Source organism: Dromaius novaehollandiae, chromosome 3 (genome assembly GCF_036370855.1).
Source record: "Dromaius novaehollandiae isolate bDroNov1 chromosome 3, bDroNov1.hap1, whole genome shotgun sequence".
Lineage (NCBI taxonomy): Eukaryota > Metazoa > Chordata > Aves > Casuariiformes > Dromaiidae > Dromaius > Dromaius novaehollandiae.
The window spans coordinates 74,102,990-74,122,600 of NC_088100.1; the positions used below are offsets into that span (position 1 = coordinate 74,102,990).

The 19,611-nt window shown below is 38.8% G+C and overlaps 1 protein-coding gene across 2 annotated transcripts; it reads left to right on the forward strand.

Moving 5' to 3' along the window:
• Positions 1–256: 256 nt before the first annotated feature.
• Positions 257–19,083, forward strand: FBXO30 (F-box protein 30). 2 transcript variants are annotated; one of them, XM_026100276.2, is made up of 4 exons: positions 257–648; positions 5,325–5,429; positions 13,218–15,309; positions 16,191–19,083. In XM_026100276.2, exons 3-4 carry the CDS (start codon positions 13,234–13,236, stop codon positions 16,392–16,394), a joined length of 2,280 nt encoding a protein of 759 aa, XP_025956061.1. In that variant the 5' UTR covers positions 257–648; positions 5,325–5,429; positions 13,218–13,233; the 3' UTR covers positions 16,395–19,083. The 2 variants fall into 2 exon arrangements, with proteins under 2 accessions (XP_025956061.1, XP_025956062.1); XM_026100277.2 differs by lacking the exon at positions 5,325–5,429.
• Positions 19,084–19,611: the final 528 nt, after the last annotated feature.

Here is a 19,611-nt window from a genome sequence, read left to right on the forward strand (position 1 = left end):
CAACACCGCTACCCCGGGCTGCACAGCAGCTGCCCCACGCCCCCGCCTGCCCCAGCCACCCGGCACAGCCCAACGGCCGCCGCGGGCACACGCAGAGGAAAGCAGACACAAGCCCTCCGGCGCGCGCCGCGTTCCACGTACGAAGCTGCCCCCGCCCCCCCCTCCGCTCGCCACCACCGCGCATGCGCGTGGCCGGCCGGGAGGGACTGGGCAGGCGACATCCGGGCACTGCGAGCCGGCTCTCCCAGCCCACCCCGCCCCGCCCGCGGCGTGCCACCGCCCTGCTCCGCCCCCTCGCCCCGGCGTGCCACCAGGGAAGAAAGGCCGCGCCGGCGCCGCGCGCCTCGGCTCAGCGCGAGCTCCCGCCCCTCGCGAGCGCCGAGGGACCCGCGCTCGCCGCCGCCCCACGCCGCGGCTCGCGGGCGCTGGCGCGCGCGCGGCCGTTGGGGTTGGGGTTGGGGTTGGGGCCGGGGCCGGGGCCGGGGCCGTGCGGGAGCCCGGCTGGCGGTGAGGCCGGGCGAGGCGAGCGCCGCGGCAGCGACGACGAGAGCCCGGCGGCGACGGGGCGAGGCGCGGAGCGGAGCGAGCAGCTTTCCCCGCGGCCCGCACCTCCTCCGCGCCCCCCTGCCGGCCGAGCGACGGCGACGGGTGAGCAGCGGCCGGCTGCAGCCGGCGGGCGAGCTGGGGCCTGCGCCCCCGCGGGGCTCCGTCCTTTCGGTGGCCGGCGGCGGCTGCCTGGCAGCCGAGTGGTAAACAAATGGCGGCCCGGGCGGGGGCGGCCGGGGCCGAGGCTGCCCTGGCTGCCCTCCGGCCCCTGCCGGGGGGCGCTGCCCGCACCCCAGGCGGAGGCCGTGGGGGTTGATGTGTTTGCGGTGCCGGTATCCGCTCCTCCCCGGCCCGCGCAGGTCTCGCCGTGCTGCGTGTGCGTTGGTGGTAACGTGCCGCGCAGGGTGGCCGCCCGGCCCGGCCCAGTCCCTCCTCGAGCCTGCGGCCGGCGGGGGCGGCGGGGCGAGCTCTGCCGCAGCCGTCTGCGCCGCGGTGCCGCCAGCGCTATCCAGGGTGTCGGCGGCGGCACGTGGGAAGGGGCAGGACTTGGGTCTGCCCGGTGGTGTCGGGACTGAATTCAGAGAGGCTCTTTCCTGCATGGAAGGAGAAGGGAAGAGGGCAAATAATCCAGAGGTATTGCTGAAATCCTTCTCTAATCCTCTGTGTTCGTGTATTTCACATAGCTGTGCTCAGATTATGCAAGAGAATGTGTTCTCTCAGGATTTCTCCCTCTCTCTCTCTCTCTCTCTGTTTCTTTCTTGAGATGTTGTAGATGCGTGCTGGAAGCTCTTTCTCCTTTATAGAGGTAAAGAAGGTTGCATAGATGTATTCCTGTAACCCTAAAGGTCAGCAGTCAGAAGTGTATCCGGAGATGACAGTGGCTTCTTTGAAGGGCATACACCTTAGAACAGTCATGTAGTCTCACTTTCAAAGGTCTTGATGCTGCTGTTCGCAGCAGATCTTTTAAATTCTCTAGGGAGAAAACCCAGGGGCTGGAGAGACATTTTGCTTTTGTTCTATAAAGTTCTACTCAGATTTGGCTGAGCTTTTCATAATCCTTGCTTCCCTTTTGCTCATTTTATTGTTAGTGTGCCAAAATAAGTGTGTGTTAGCATACTAATCTAAAGCTGGGCCCGTGCTGCTGCAACATCACCTTGCTTGTGCTAGCACTGTGGCCAAGTCTCTCTGCCTTCTTTGGAATCAGTGTGTAGCGCAGATGGGTAAGTCCTTTCCCTGGACAGCTGCTGTCTGCTGCTGGCAATTATCATGCAACTTAGCTTGTGCTATGATTTGGAAGGTTAGGATTTGCACATCTCCAGTGATAAGTGATGATGAGGATGTTAGTGATGCTTATTTATGTTTTTTTCCCCTCTCCCCAACGTGCAAAAATATTATTGAAAGAACTTCAACTGGTAGGCAAGTTAATTACCTAGAAGACCGGACAGTGTATTGGGAACTTTAATGTGCTTTCCACTGTATATGCACCTAAGTATTTTTGCATATTTTTTTCTTAGCAGCCCAGTTTCATCTAGAGGAGAAATAGATTCATAGGGTAAATTTGGGTTATGTAGCGAGCTGAGTCTTTCTGTGGGATCTCTGTCTCAGTGTTTTTGCAAGTTGGAAAGTGTTCAGAGAACAGGAGAATCCCAGCAGAATGGGCAAAAGCAGTGTTTTTATTCTGCCTCTTGGTTGCTCTTTCTCTTAGGCACTAAATTGGTCTTTTAATCAATTAACTTCTTAATCTTTCTTTATTTTCCTTGTCTCTTGCTTTGATGTTAGAAGTTTAATGGGCAAAAGAAGTGCTGAGTTTATTCCAACCGGCAGTGCCGGGTTGGAAATTTTCTGGCAAGATTTCTGTAGGTTTTTGGAAAACCCAGTTTTTGACCTAGGTACTAAAGAGCATCCTGCAGTACGGTGGTGAAGAAGAAATCATATTGCTGTTAGTCTTCAATTAACTTCTTGAAGGAGCTGTGGATTTCACCTTGGTAACGAACGTAGGCTTTTGTGTTCAGTCAAATTGACCTAAACTTAAAATAAAAAAAAAAAAAATCAAATTTTCCACAAATTGGTAAACCTACTTATTTGGTGAGCTCCCTCTCAAATGAAGCAGATGCTGTTTGCCTCTGGCAATGAGATCCAGTGATTTAGAGATGGAAGCAGAGCATCAGGCTCTCTCATTAGTGGTCAGTGTATTAGTGACAAATAGCTTTTAATTTCCTTTTCTGCACAATAAGAATAAAGATAACTTGTGTTTTTGTTGGTGAGTCACTTAGATTGTATAGTGAATATATTCCTGAGCAGAGCATGAATACATAACTAGTTACATTACTGAGGGTTAAAAAGAAATACTATGTATAATGCTTATGTCTCTGAACACTATCTAGTTTCTACATTGGATAAAGGAAAAAGATGGAAAAAATCATCTAATTTAAACTGGTCTAAAACAGGATAAAATAATTAACATTGCGGGGGAGCTCCAGATTTTGACTAACTTTGCAGGGTACTGTTTTGAGCAGTTTTTGAGGTGAGTCTTGCAATACATACTCTTGTGACACTTGGTGTGTCTTTTACTTTACTGCAATCTGTTAATACCACTTGAATCTAAAATACCCTGCAAATCCTTAGGATCTGTAGAACATCTAATTGGGAAGACTGCACTGCTGTTTACCAAATGCCAAAAATTGATCTAAGTTCTTAATGTGAAATCCTGCTGAAAGCCTGATAAGTTTAAACTTAAGGCATGAACACATGAGAGATGCAGTGAGGTAAAATTCTAATTGGCATAGTCACAACTCTTGATGCAAAACTTAAGTCAATGGTTCATGTTTTTCACTGAATACTGATACCTGGTTCAGACTTCTTATATAGATGCCTGAAGGTGGATGGTGGATTCTCTTGTTTGCTTGTTTTTTAAGGTTAAATTTCATATTTGTCTATTTAGAAGCATTTTCAGTAGAAACTGTAGTTTTCTAGGAATCCTATGGAAGAGAGAAATTGTTTGGAGAGTGACAGGTTCTTAGCAAATAAGGTCTTTCTGTGTGTGTGCTTGTGTATGTGCTTTTTTAATAGTTCTAATACTCTTACAAAACTTGTTTTAGCTGAGTCACTATTATTACCAGCTATGGAATGTATTTGGATGGGAAAGTTCAGCTGGAGTTTTTTTTTTTTTTTTTTTTTTTTTTTTTTAAAAAGCTTCATGCCAGTTGACATTTGGAAAAGACAGTCTACATTTATATTAGAGATCAGAAATTGATGACTCATTGTATGCCCTAAAACCTTACTACAACCTTGTAGTGCAGATCTTCGTGTTCTTTTCTTTTTTCTCTTCTCCTCACTTCTTTGTTCAAGTTAAAACATATGGGAGCTGGTATTTTGAAAGTTACCAGTACATGTTTGTTATAAGGTATGTTCCTAGCTTCCTATCTTCAAGTGTTTGGGATGTGTTTTTTTAGAAAATAGTACAAAATACCAAATTAAAAAAAAATCTAAAAAGTAGTATTTCCATTGCTTTTAAAACCAAGTAGTTTGGAAGGACAAAAAAGCCTAATAGGTGCTGCAAAAAGTTTATCTTCATTTGATAGGAAAGTTAAATACCTGAAAGTAGAAAAGGTCGAAGTTTTGAATACCATTTTTGTTCTTGTTCTTCTTCCCTTTCTTTTGTGCTTTTAAGTTGTAAGCTATTTTAGGACAAAACCTATCTTTTCAACTTTAGTATTATATCTGATCCAGTGGGGTCCCATTAGAATTTTTGTGTTCTAACTGCTTTTGGCATGTCAGGCCTTATGCTATTAACAAGGGTATATTTTTAGTAAAACAAAAAAACCCTACTATGTACAGAGTGTATTACATTTGCATTTCAGCCTATGATGTGTTCACTTTCCATTTATTTTAAATTTGTTTTCTTATTTTGCTATGGGAACTGGTTAAACTTTTGTAGCAAGACCTGGAACGGTGTATTAGCAAAAGTTTTGGCCTGATCACTATAAATATAGAGGTCAGGAATTCTGCTGCAACATGTATGAATTAAAATATTATACAAGATGAAGGATTTATTTTTAGCTTCTTTTGGGTGGCTAAATCTGCCTACTGTAATATATAATGAATTATTTTTTACAATAGTTTTGCTTCTGACTTTTGAGAAACTTTTGATTGCTTTCCTTTTTATTTATTTCTGGAATATTTGGGCACTGATGTCTGGGGGTAGGGATGTCACTTTTGGGGGGTATTTCACCTCTATTCCATATCTATTAAGTTTTAATAATAATCCATGGATATGAACACATGGAAGAAGATACTTGTTACCGTAAAAACTGTTCTACTGTCTCAAGATTGAAGATTGATAAATTTTATCAAAGATAAAATGCAGTTTATAAAATAATTGAAGTTTAAAACTTTTTTTAGTTTTACTTCTGGTGTAGTCTTGAAATTAGTCTTGAATCTTGATGCATTTTTTTCTTAAATGGTTGCTGTTGGGCAACACTGAAGAACTAAGTGAAGCAGGTCATAGTAAATAATTTTTAATAGTCTCTTTTAGCCTTCAATGTAATGAGTAACCATCTAGTCTGACTAACAACAGGCAATAAACTAGAATGACAGAACATACATTGTGGTTGCAAGGTTTATTAAAAATTTGTTTAGTTTCCATTAAAAAATGCAAAGTGTTCAACCATTTGTAGCTCCAGATACTGTAAACATGCGACTTTTTTAAAGGATTGTGCATGTGGAAAGCAATCTGTACACCTGAAATGAAGCTTTATTTCTGATCTTATTTCTTGCAGAGTCTGCAGCAATCAAGGAGTCATGCTGAATTCAAGTTCAGAAGTGCTTTACACATGAAATCTGCTGTCTCTCTAGCTGATTCTGTCCTTTCACCATCTCAACAGGTAGAGTGCTTCTGTGCCTGAGCCATGCACCAAGCGTAGCTGTTCTTGGTGTGGTGATCCTGTGGTAGTGTGTGGCTAAAGGCACGTAGAGACTTTTGGCCTTCTTATTTGGGGAATGTGTCCAGAAGTCAAGAATGCATGGCAGTTCTGTCACAAAAGTACTCTAAGGAAAAGCTTTTTGATCTTTAATGTTCATAGAATTTGATAGTGATAGAGAGAAGTGTATTCTCATTCCATTAGAGCTTGCATTCTAAAGCAGAACAAGTCAGATGGGGCATCATTGGAGGTTCACTTAGTATTTTGTTTTGTTTTCCCTTAAATTCTATTTTTTTTTTAATCTGAAATTATTTGGGAGGAGATATCTAGCTGAATTCTCTGAAGGGGAGGAAGGGGTTTAGCGCTGGGGAAAAAGGAGCTTTTAAAGGGTTACTGAAAGGAATATAAAATACAAGTCAGCTCCTATAACTAGGAAGTTTGGGGGGGGGTGCCGGGGGGTAAGATTTGGAAAAATCTTTTCTTTCTAGGGTTAAAAATCACAGAAGCTACATTTTTATAATTCTACTGATCATTATTTTTGCTGTAGTTAGAGGTTTCTGTTTCTTTAATCCTTTTTAACTTTTTAAATGATGCTTCAAAAAGCAGTTGGTACATATCAATGCTTTGATCATCATTAGATGCTAGATCACTGATAAAACTAGAATCTTGCAGGAGTGTGGATCCCCCTGTATATTTTCTTGCAGTAAGAAGCTGTGTTTTGAGTGTGACCTTTTTCTGCTGCTGTTGTATAATGTCTAGAAATTGTCATAGCCTGTGATGATAATGGTGAAAGTATCATACTGCTTATGTAATAGTTTGGGCTTTAGTATTTGAAGCTCCTTATGAATTCAGAGATTTAAAAACAAAAAACCTCCAAAAACCTTACTGTAGTGTGTCCCACATCTGCAGTCAGTACCAGCCAGGGAGGATACTCTCTTCTTTGTTATGGATCAGTTTACACTGTTTAAGAATACAGTAAATGATGATTTATCCAAGTATTTTGAATGTAGTTTTTAACAACTCCAATCTGCCTAGCAAGCCAGGGCTGTCCTGATGATCTCTGAGAGAAAAGACTCTGAAAAGACACCTGAAAGACTCTGTTTCTTAAAAGCATGTGTAATATGAACTGATTTGGAGAAATACAGGACTTCATAAAATTCCTTTCAGAACTTCTTTCTGAAAACAGGAAAAACTGTATAAAAAATTCTGTACTATATGAAAGATAAAAAGACAGCCAACCTGTGCTACTGAGGCACATACCTTTTAAATTTATCACCTCTTGTTTCATTTTAATAACTACTAATTTGTAATGTTGTTTGCTGTTCTTCTGAATTTACCCTTTTAAAAAGTAGTTGGAAGTTAATGTAGCAGTAGATTAACTTTGCTGTAGGTTCCTGCTTCCTATTGTGCTTCCTATGAAGAGACATTTAAGAGTTTGAGGTAGCCAGCTCCCTAATGTGAGGGCAAAGACTGCACTGGCTTTGGAGAAGCCTCAGAATGGGGCTGTTTAACCTTAGTCATTGTGGAGTCTTGAGGAGTAGAGTTAGTCTGCCTTTTACTGCTCACCTCCAGCAGGAATGGCAACTAGTGGTGGCACTTGCCATTCGTTGGGTTGAAACAGTGTCAAAAAAGTTTTTATTGAACTCCTGGTTCACAGAATCCAGGTCATCTGAAACCTGATGAAATAAAAAAAAAAAAAAAAAAAAAAAAAAGTGAGTGTAACATGCACACTGGAAAGTTAATGTGGCCATGCTATTGTAGTAACAGACCGAGGTGTCTTGTAGATATGAAAATTATTATACTTTTTGTGCTAGATAGAGATGGGAAGACAAGAAAAACTCATTTCTGGAAGACTACAAAGCTTGCTTAACACATCTGGTAGACCTAGTGGTCAAGGCGAATGATAGTTATTCTCCCATGTGTGGTAGGATATAGAAAAATAAAATAGCTCGTTCAATATTTATCTATAATACTACCAATTCTATTTTGGCACAGTATTCTAAAACTTTTTTTATACCTCTTGCCTTTTCAACTCGTGAAAATCTGTGAATCATGCTTTTTTATTTATTTTTTTTTATATACAAATGTTACTTACATCTTGTCCCTTTGCTCTCTAAAATATATAATTTCCACATGTTATGAGACTAGTTAGCCACAGCTATAGACCTTTTATCCACCTACTTGGGTAAAAGGTGGGAGGTTCAGGAGTATGGCAGTGTGTTCTTTTGTTTGTGACACCCTCTGAAACTTTTTTTAAGAATTTTGCATGTATCTGGATGCATGTGGGTGATTTTTGAATGCCCCTGGGAATTTAACCTGTAGCAGCACTGCTTGTGTCTCTTTGTTCATCTGCTTCCTTAAACCAGTAATTTAAGAAATTGTTGGCCAATTTAATCAGATTTGAGAGAGGAAAGAGCCTCAAAGACAATTGAGCTTTTATAGATTTGGTGAATAAAAGGTGCCTGAGTAACAGAGGGTTCCAACAGTGGGAATAGTCACTGTGGTTTCATATCTTATCGATACAAAGGAATTTACGTAGAGGAAAGTAAGCGAGCAGACACTGAGTTTGATAATACTAAGTACGGCATCTTACACTTTGCAGTGGAGGAGACAGTGAGAGCTCCCACTTGCAGCTGAAGTATTGTGTAGTGACCGTTTGAAACCCTTATTATGCTATTTTAATATTCATGTTACAACAGCAAGTAAAAATCATGTGGCTGTAGCAGCTGGAATTTTAATCCTTTTAATTATGACAGATTTTCAAAGCATGTTCTGGCTGATTTGGTCAGCTGACTGTATAGTATGTACAATAACATCAAGCGATCGGACAAATTCTGAGAGCAGTGGTCACCTCACTGGAACTGGATGTATTTTTAGGTTTCTCTGCTAGTAACAGTCAAGTATGCATACTTAAGCATCTCATATGAACTCAACCTAGTTGCTGACATTAGGCTATCAGAAAAGGACAGCTGTTCTTTCTTGCTATAATCACTGATTTGACTTTCTAACTTCTTAGCAAATTTTGGTAAGGAACACAATAGATAGGGTGTAAACACTATAAAGCTCTTCAGTGCCTGTTTTAATGACTGGTATTTTTCTTCTAGTCAGTTTGCAACAACAGCTATATTTGCTAGCTCTTTCAATTTTGTATCTCAGAGAAACTCAAAGTACAAGTTTAGACACTGTTACCTGCAGCAAGAATTTTCTTTAGCTCTGCTTTGCCCAATATTATTTTTTTTCTTCTTTACAAGACAATGTTTGGGAAGAGGGTCCTCCTTCTAGTTCTCAGATACTAGATACTAGGGATATATTAGTTGTGCTGCTTCAAAGAAAAAGGATTCATGTGATGAATCCAAAAGATGCTAAGCTGTGGTTCACAAGAATACATACTTTACAGAATTGAATGAGTAGTGGCCATCACTGATTGATGAATATTCTAATTTTAGAGATAATATCCTTTTGTTTCACCTGGTGCCTGTTTGATAGGATTGTTTGGTTAACTTTTGTATTTAGACTTTAAATTTATGTTTAGATAACTGAATTGTATGCAAAGCCTTAATTAGTTAAGCAGTCAAGGAATTTATGACTCCACAAAATAGTTGTGGGGTTTGAAGGCCAGGCATTAAAAAAAAAAAAAAAAGTGTGAAAAGGACATTTAAAATACATAAAAGGGCTTTATAGTAAGCTATAAATAAAATGTGACATTGTGACTAAATTGAAGTTCTACAGCAAGTGCTATGAAATTAAGGCCTGAGGAGCACACACAATTTTGGTGAATGTCATGCTGATGTTCTACTGATGTCCAAAGATATTTTAAATTATTTAAGTTGCCAATGGATTCAAATTTTAAGAGAAATGGCAAGTAATATCAAACTTTTTAGTGACGTATGACATTCTGATATAAGGAATCTGAGGGAATAGGTTACTTCAGCTATTTAACTGATCACATGCATAACTGATTCTTTTTAAAAAGAATCACAAGCATCTGTTACAGGACTAAATTAGCATCTACCTAACAGAAACATGGTATTTTTAGTATCTGATCTGGCCTTTGTACACTGCCTGTCAGTGATAGTTGATGTTTTCACCAGATTATCTCTTTCCTATGCACTTCAAACTTTCACTTGTGCTTCTGTTATCATTAAGTTTTGGTGAATATTAGCTAATGCCTGAAAGGAGTCTTGGAGCTTGATAAAAGCTGGTATAATCACACAACTCAGGTTTCACAATCTGACTTGTAGAGACCAAGTTAGTATGCTAGGGAGGAGGATGTTTTACTGTCTTAATAGAATGTTCTTCTGTGTAAGCTCACATAGGCTATTTAAAGACAGTATTTAATGATGGTTGACTAATTTAGGGTATGTCTACACAAATGGTGCAGGCAAACATGAGCTTGCTTTGACTGTGTTCTGAGCTGTCTGAATGCAAGCCAACTTTGGCCTAGGAGCAGTATAACTGAGCTAGCACAGCAGTGTGCTCTAGTTAACAAACGTGTATTCTGGTCTGCAAATGGCTCATATCTGCTTCCTGAAGTGAGCAAGGTGCATAGTTTTTTTTGCAAGTAGGTAGTAATACATGTATATATATATTTTTTTATTTTTAAACATAATTGTAGGAAACTGATTAAATTAAGCTTTGCTGCTACAGGGCTGCTTGTCATCTTGTTTTATGAGAGCAGAACTGTGTTTAGATTTATGGAGTGAGGGCTGGGCCCCATGGGGGCTGGTGGGTTAGCAACTAGCAATTGTCTTTCAGGACTTAATGTATGTCCATTTTGTGTGTCGAGTGTTTTAGAATACACACAATCTGAGACCTTCCTTCTGATCTCTACTCATTTGTTGACTCCAGGAAAACTAGAGTTTGGTTTCAGTATTGATGCAAAACTCGGAAGGTTTCAGTGGTTGAGGAAGAGTAAGGTGTGGGAGTGTGGTTTTTTCCTTTCTTTCTTTTTTTTTTCTTTTGACCCTTCATGCCTGCTAGATAGACAGCTGTGGGTTGTACTGGAATATCTCCAAAAAGAAAGGAAGTTTTTGAATTTAATTAGTCTTTTGGGATTGTTGGTGAGTTTGAGTTTTAAGTATCTGTTGTTAAATATCTCATGCTTTCAATGAGTGTTTAAAACTTTCTTACCGTGGCTATATTCTGCAGTCAATTTCACAGCAGTTTTAACAAAATCCATTTTTTCAGTGCAGTCCTACCCATCAAAACATCATAAAAGCAAAGTGGAAAGTACCCCTTTCCCAGTTACTGCTACATGACTCTTATGCTGCAGTTTCCTGAACAGTACAATTTCCCAGCTTTTTCAGTAGAAACAAAACAATCTCAGCTATATATATATGTGTGTATATATATATATATGTGTGTGTGTATATATATATATGTATGTATATATATATCTCCCACTACTTACTCAGTGGAAGTAGTTTTGATGACTGGTGTATAACTAGTTAAAAAGCAGAGATGTGAAAAATAACCACGTGAAAATGTCCCTTGAGCCTGCAGCTAAACTGCAAATACGGGTGGCCATCTTCAAGACCCTTCTTTTGTGGGATTCCTTATACAATATTAAAAGTTGAATGTAGGCTGTAGGAGAACATAGGTGGGAGATGGTGGTTTATTAAAGATATTCTTTCATCATGTAGGGGTTTTTTAACATTAAGTAACTTCTTATTTTAAAAGTAAGGGTATTATAATAAGAAAATTCTCTTAATAGAAGAAAATAGGTTAATTAATGCAGATGTGTATATATTTGGCAGGAATTGCTTAAAAAGAGGGGTTTGGCAGAGGAACTAGGGATAAGATTGCTTTTCCACAAAAGTCCAGTAATTTTCCCTTCTTGATTTGTCATGGAACACATTTCAACTCTTGGCTGTAGGTGCTACCTGACTTAATACATAAGGTGAAAGCAGGTTGTGTGCCAGAAAGGTTTGCTAAAACCTTCAGCAAATCATTCACAGAGTTCAGTGAGAGGCACAATTGACAATGTGTGATGAGGAAACTTATTTGTTATTCACTATATAAATTCAGCTGTGTTTTGCCTGCTAAGTGTAGCACATATGCTTCTTTGTTAGAAGTGTTCAGAAGAGTGGGTAGCTAAAACATTTGAGCTATCTACATTACAGGGGATGGAGGGATGAGGTCTGATTGCTACTTAAAGTTGGCATGAATTTCAAAATTTTAAAAGAATATATATGAGGTGTTACATAGAAGTTTATTTAAATGCTTTAAATAATCTGAAATCGAGTGCCTAAAATGCTATTTTGTTTTCTCTTACTTTCAGTTTGAACAAAAGGAGTAATACTGACCAGTTTTATTTTTACAGTCAGTTTTGAATATTTTTAATTTAAGAAGTTTTAATTCATTAAAACTGCTGTGTTTGGACTGAAGACACTACATGAGAATACTTGCTGGCCAATAGAATACAATAAGGAACTGTTTCTCTTCTATTAATCTTAAATTCTGCAAGTATTTTATTTTTCAAGGAAAATAATTTTGGAAGGTGGGGAATAAAGAAAAGAAGAAACTGAGCAATGTATTTTAACAAAGTGTTTTGAGCACAGCCTCTGTATGATTCGTTCACTGCTATCTCTGAACTGTCATCCCTAGCGGTATAATTTCTGAGGGCATTATATTAGAGCATAGAGGAGGGCTTGGACACTTGCATGGGCCTGTGCTCAAGCTAATAAAGAGTATCAGAGCTTTTGGAAGTATGGTACAAAGAGACAAGTTTTACTCTTTTCTCCACAACAAAGAATTCAATATTTTTGTGTGTCAGTATGTGTTTTAATAGATTACTCATGGATTTTTTTTTAACTGGCTTTGTATTGCTGTTTGACCTGGTTATGTAAAGTTGCCATGTTACCCTTACACTTTGAACTATCTGTATTATAGAGACGGTCATAGGGTGTGTGTCTGTAGGGGGAGTACCTTTTTTGTAGGTAGAACTGTAGGTACACATAGAGCCATGTTGGGCACTGGAGTTCTGTGTAAAAGTTTTCACTGAAATGAAAAGTTTTTTTTAAATGCATGGTGTAATTGCTACCTTTGTGCAACAACTACTATAAAAATAAGAGGAGCTACAGGCTATAGACTGGGGCAAAAAAGAGTGAGAAGCTATTGTAGAGGAGTGCTGTCTATGCAGAAATGTGGGTGGGGAGGAGAATGCCACACAACAGGAGATTTAGAGATGCATGCTGAATGTTGCAGATTGCCTTAGATGGAACTGCATGAAGAGGGACTAAGAAGTATAGGTGATAGCAAGCAGCCTAGGAAACCAGACATCTCTTTAGAGAACTGGAGGTGTAACACAGATGAAAATGAATCTGGGTTACTCTGTTTCTTCTCCCTCCTCTGTAGAGTCATATGGTCTAGGATTTTAAGTGATAGGAGATAGTCAATGATGATGCTTCTTTTTTAGTTGAAATATCAATTTGAAATGGGAAGGGGCAAAAGAGTACTTCAGAGGGAATTACTATACAGCATTTTTTTTTTGGAGTTGTGTATTTCATATCTAGTGAGTACAAATGTGTGGAATATGTCTTGAACTCTTGTATAAATGTATATCCTTAATCTTAAGTGGAACTTTTAAAAAACATTTTTTAAGATAAAATGTTACATAGTTGTTCTCTTAAGAGGGCTACTGATCAGTTCGTGTTGCCTTAACATGTATCTCTCCACTCATACAGAGATTGCAAAACTGCAAGTAACCGTTAGTAATATTTTACCTTTTCTGTCTCCTTTCTCTTCACTCAGAATTGGATTTACAGTCATGGAGGAACATCAACAGCATTTACACTGTGTAAACTGTGTCAGTCGTCGCTGTATGACCAGACCAGAGCCTGGCATTTCCTGTGATTTGGTTGGCTGCCCATTGGTTTGTGGAGCAGTTTTTCATTCATGTAAAGCTGAGGAGCATCGCATTTTATGTCCGCTTGAAAGAGTGCCTTGTCTGAATAGTGGTTTTGGATGTCCCTTCATAGTAGCCCGAAATAAAATTGCTGATCATCTAGAAGTTTGTCCTGCAAGTGTGGTATGTTGTACCATGGAGTGGAATAGATGGCCTGTCAGTTATGCAGACCGAAAATCTTATGAAAATCTGAGTAAAGATGTTGATGAAGTGGAGCAGCTAGATATGGCTTTAGCCCTTCAAGACCAGCGCATGTTACTAGAATCACTTAAAGTAGCAACTATGATGTCAAAAGCAGCTGATCAAATATCAGAATCCAGAGAGCAGACCTCTGTCAAATCGAGTGCCCCAGATGCAGTGCATTCAAATGGTTTGATGCCTGTAGATGAAGATTCCTATGGTGCACTTTATCAAGCTACTGTAGAAACAACAAGGAGTTTAGCTGCTGCTCTGGATATCTTGAACACTGCTACGAGGGACATCAGTATGTTAAGTTCAAGGCTCTGCATTTCACCATATGAAAGGAGAGAAGAGACAGAGATTAAAGAACAAGCTTCTAATGGAATTATTCAGGATAAAAAGTCTGACCATGAGTATCCAGATGAAGATAACATAGGAGCAGTTGGTGGAATTAGCTTTGATAGCCTGAGTCAAAATTCACAAATGGAGCAAAATGGTTCTAGTGATATTTGTTATGATTTAATGCAAAAACATGACTTAAATGTAAACCTCAGTAATTCTTCACTTTTGTGTAATGGCTTTCATGTAGAAAATGAAAGTTCAAAGGTGTTGGACCAGAATGAAGATCTCGACGTGTCTAATTCAGAACCATCCAGTGTAGCAAATGGTGAATGTACTGCATCTCCTGAGGATGAAGTGTTACAGCCTTCTAGTTCCTTCCCTGCAACATCACAACTTAGAGAAGTAATACCATCTGATCACTTAGTTAATGGCAGTGTTAATCATGTACTACCACATAATGCTAATGAAGAAGAAATGTTAGAGAGACAGGTGGAACAAGAAAGATTGAGAAATGTAGATGCCTTTTCACTTTTACGGCATCGATCATACAAATTCCTTGTTAATCACTATTGGTCCGCACCAAAAGAAGACAAAGCTGTTGATACATCAGATTTGGAGATAACAGAAGATCCCATGGGTCTTCAGGGGATTGATCTAATCACAGCAGCTTTGCTGTTTTGTCTGGGAGACTCTCCTGGAGGTAGGGGGATATCAGAAGGTCGCACTGTCGATGTGTATCACGTTGACTTTGGGACCCAAACATTTTCTCTCCCATCTGCTATATTGGCCACAAATACAATGGTGGGGGAAATAGCTTCAGCTTCTGCATGTGATCATGCCAACCCACAGCTCTCAAATCCAAGTCCATTTCAGACCCTTGGACTGGATTTGGTATTGGAATATGTGGCTAGATACCAAACAAAACAGCGTTCAATGTTTACATTTGTTTGTGGACAGTTGTTTAGGAGGAATGAATTTTCTTCACATTTTAAGAATGTGCATGGTGACATTCATGCTGGCCTTAATGGCTGGATGGAGCAGAGATGTCCGCTGGCATATTATGGGTGTACATATTCTCAACGTAGGTTTTGCCCTTCAACGCAAGGGGCAAAAATTATTCATGACCGCCACCTGCGGTCATTTGGAGTTCAGCCTTGCATATCTACGGTATTAGTAGAACCAGCAAAAAGCTGCCTAATTGGACTACACAATGACCACCTGAGTAGTCTACCTTTTGAGGTTCTGCAGCATATTGCTAGTTTTCTAGATGGCTTTAGTTTATGTCAGCTTTCAAGAGTGTCACGTTTAATGAGAGATGTGTGTGGAAGCTTGCTTCAAGCACGTGGAATGGTGATATTACTTTGGGAGAAGAGAAAGTACCCAGATGGAAGTTCTTCTTGGCAAATAAAAGAAAAGGTAAGCTATTTTTTCCTTTGAAGATGAAAGGTAAAGGCTATTAGATTGGCTATGTCTCTGCTCTTTCCCTGCGCATTATTATTTTGCCTGGTCATCACTGATACTATTGTTTTTAGATATGATATCACTTCAGGAAGCAGGCTGTCTCATAGAACAGTAGTTAGCAAAAGTTGTTAGCAGGTTGGTTCAGTTGCTGCTTCCCTGGTGTATTCAGTTTTCCCCACACTTCAAGAAGTAGGAGTTGAGGTAGTGTCTGTGCAATTTTACTTGATGTAAAATAAATATTTTAAAAATTTTGGGAAAATTGAAGGTTTATCTAGCGATTGCATACTTCATGATTTTCTTTAATACTAATATTCCCTGAAAGCAGGAAAGTTACCTACAAAGTTTGCATTTCTTGCTTTTATACTGTTTAAAGCAGTTTTAATTTTTGCCCATCTGTTAAGATCATATTCCTTGCCATGATACTGTGCCTTAATCAAGTATGTAAATAATTCTTAAACCTTTTGGTGATTTCTGTATAGTATGTTTTTCACCATTTCCTGAAGTGCCAGGATATTTGCAGTAGTCATTTGGAACTGCAGAAATTGATCGCTTTAGAAATGGACTTCTACTGTGTTTTAAGGTCATGTGGCACTTTGTCATTTAACTGCTGATCATGTCTACTTTGTAGACACAAGAAATAGTGCCTACCTTCAACTTGGAGTCTGAATCAGCCTGGGACTGGCTGTCCAAAAACTAGCATTGTATGTTTCTTTGTCATTTTGATTTTTAGCAAGAGTTCTAGTAGACCCAAAAGAGTGTCTGAAAGTAATAGCAAACATTTAATTCTCTATTCTGAGTTTAGGTATGTTTGAGCCTAAGTATAACTTGTTTTCTAGGTTTGGCGATTCAGTACAGCCTTCTGTACTGTGAATGAGTGGAAGTTTGCTGACATCGTAAGCATGGCTGACCATTTGAAGAAATGTAGCTATAATGCTGTAGAGAGAAGAGAGGAGGCTGTTCCACTGCCATGTATGTGTGTAACACGAGAACTCACTAAAGAAGGACGTTCACTGCGCTCTGTTTTGAAACCTGTACTTTAAATATTGAAACCACTCCAGTTGCACATACACTCAAGCACCTGATATAACCTCGGTAATACTATGTGACACTTTATTAATGTACTAAAGATACTTTCTAGCTAAATCTACTCTGTCACTGTGTATATAAGGTTTGAAGTGACATTTATTTTTTATAATACTGTTTAGCTGGAAAGTAATGAAAGTTGCCTTAACGTTTGAAAAATTTGGAACTTGCTGGACAGGGTAGTTTTATCTAACTTATATAATTTAAAAACAAAACCCTAAGGTGTGTTTTCTGATTCACTGGTGCCCATGTTTCTGTTGACTGATAGCATTTCAAAAATGGCCTCTTAATGGTATGCACACGTATATAGAAAACACTGAATTGTAGTGGGAAAAGATCCTGACCAAATATGCTCTCTGTATTTGGTCTTTTTTTAAATAACAAATTATCCAGATATTTAAAGATAAGGAAAAAGTCAAAGCATTTTAATAGAGGTCTTGGACAAACATTCAGCTTTTAAACACATCCTTTCTCATGAAATCAGTGTTCTAGTGCTCTTCCTAGTTAACAGGTGATGTTAGGATAAGCATTTAAAAACTGTTAGGAATGATCTAAGTGAACTCTGATTTACAGCAGCTTAATTTTTAGTACAACTTGCTTCTGACCTATCAAACCTATCAACAATGATTGTTTTTCTTTTGAACTAGTAACAGTTATTTCAGTTTTGGGAGCAAAACTTTTAAAGGTAAAACATGGAATACTAGTTCTTACTCTCACACCTACAGTGACATCTGATTTAAAACTTTTCTCCTTGTCCTGCAGTTGGCTGAGGGTTAAATTGCTTGAGCAGTCAGAACTCAAAGTATGTGATTAACAGTTATGAATTCATAACACAGCTAATGAAAGGGCTTTACTTGTTTCATGGTATCGTGAGATGTATTGTCTCCTTTCTGTTAATTTGTCTATAAAAATGCTGCTTTTTTGAGGAGCATTTTTAAATTACTGATATAAATATTAAATGTATCATCTTCATAAGATGAGACATGATTCATTAATTGCATGAGGCATATCAGAAATAAATATTCAACCACTTCTGTTAAATGAACAGCTCCAATTTGCTTCCAGTCTTCCATAATGAAAGATCTTACAAAGCATTTGTGAATAGAGAATACATGCTATGAAAAATGCCCTGGTATAGCAAAACTGTAATAACTTGAACTGACTTTCCAACTTGTTTGTATTAATGTTAGTGTCTCTAGCCTGTTGCACTTAGCAACTGTGCCACAAAGCTAAAACAGAAACAGACCAGTGCTTGGAACAAAGAAATACAGTACATATTTCCATTATAGGAAAAATAGAGATATTAGTAAGGAGGAGATGTATACAAAAATGGCTAAATTTATTGCTCGTAATTTCTGTATTGGACACTTGTTTATGGCTAGTCTGGCTGCAGTTCATAACTTTGGTATCTGTGCATTTCCCATTCTGGGTCCAGTCCAGCTAAACATTCACTGCCTTTTTCTATCCAGAGTGCTAAGGGTGCCCAGAAAGAAATTAAATCTCATTCTTTAGTGCCATGAGTTGAAATTACTGAAGAGCTTAAACGAAAGCTCTGCCTGGATCTTGAAACTGTATGTCCTCTTTCCACACTTTCATTTTCTTGGTTGGAAGAAGAAAGGGAGTGACCCTCAGCAGAAGTTATTGCTATTTGTGGTAATTCTGAGCTGTTGCCACAGTATGTGGAAAGGAGAATCTGGATTCATGTACAACTGATGATGCCAACTGGGTTTTAGGTGGGTTTAAAAAGAAACCACCCTGTTCTCTGAGTACACACTATAAAGTTTGTTACCCACAAATTGTTCAATACAAGGCAGGAGACTGGCTTTCATCAGTTCTTGTCTTTTATCTCTAATGGCTCCTTGCTGCTGCTCTCCAGTGTTTAAAAGTAGTTGCCTGACTGGAAGGATCCTGAATGTTGAAAAGTTTATGGCTGAGTTTATGGCTAAATCTACTTCAAAACATCTGTGGTGGATTTGGTACTTGGCATTCTTTGTAACTACCCAGAACCCTGATAATCTTAGGGTAGGCAGAAGTGTCTTGGTTGCTTAGGGGGAGAGGGTGCTCAGTTATAGAAGCTGGTGTTGGAAGAATCTCGCTTGTAGCACAGTACAGATCTACATCTAAAGTATCATCAATTGTTGATCTACTAAAATGAACTTTTTAAGTACTCAGTGTTCTTCTTCAGAGATAACACTATTTCTCAATATGTGCACTTTTGTTTTCAAATGTAGATAACAGGCTTTTTTGTTAAATTAGTTTATTTTTATGAGAATCCAGAGCTATTAAAATATCAATGTTGTAAACAAAATCTCTGCCTTGTAAGCTGCTCCAAATGCAGGAATACAGTATCATTAGAATAACACTTTTTTTTTTTTTTAAACACTGCTATGCAGTTTGCAAAACATCTGTGGTGTGTAGTCAGTCTATCAAAATGTGGCTTCTTGTTCATATTTGCCCTTGAATTTTAAAAATATCATATCCCTTTCCTGGTACATCTTCCTTACAGCATATATAGACAGTTGTTCCAGTCTTTCTTTTACTTGATACCACACTGCTACGTTGTTTAAAATATGTTTTCAATCATTATGCAATATTTTTTGCAATGTCTGTTAAAATCCTAATAAAATTTTTGGAGTTTCTCTTTTAGTACAATTGTACCTTTTTTTATTAAAGCTCATCACCAGTCTTTCAGTATTCAAACAGGGTGCTAAATGTCTGTCTCTAGGATTTCAGTAAGTACTTGAAAAACCAAGCTACATAAAGCAATCTATTTACAAACATTTAAATGCTCCATAATTTGCAAGTAATTAATATGTATTCACATTCACTTCAGTATGAAGATCAATCATTCCTTTTTGTGCTATAGACTCATTTTTATGCTTTGATCTATTATGCAGTATAGATTCCGTAATTAAAGATTTAACTACATAACACTAAAGGTTCTAGTTCTACCTTGTAGATTTGGGGGGGGGGTTGTCCCTGAGTAATAAATTGGAAAGATTATCTGATCAAAAAACAATATACACCTATGCTATCTGTTTGTGGAAAACCTTTTTAAGTATATTGTTTCCAGTTTTCTGTAGAAAGCCATTGCTCAAAATGGGGTTGTTTCAGAGAATAGTTGTAGTTCAGACTATGTGGAATGGCAGAACGTGAAAGAAAAACTTGTTAAAA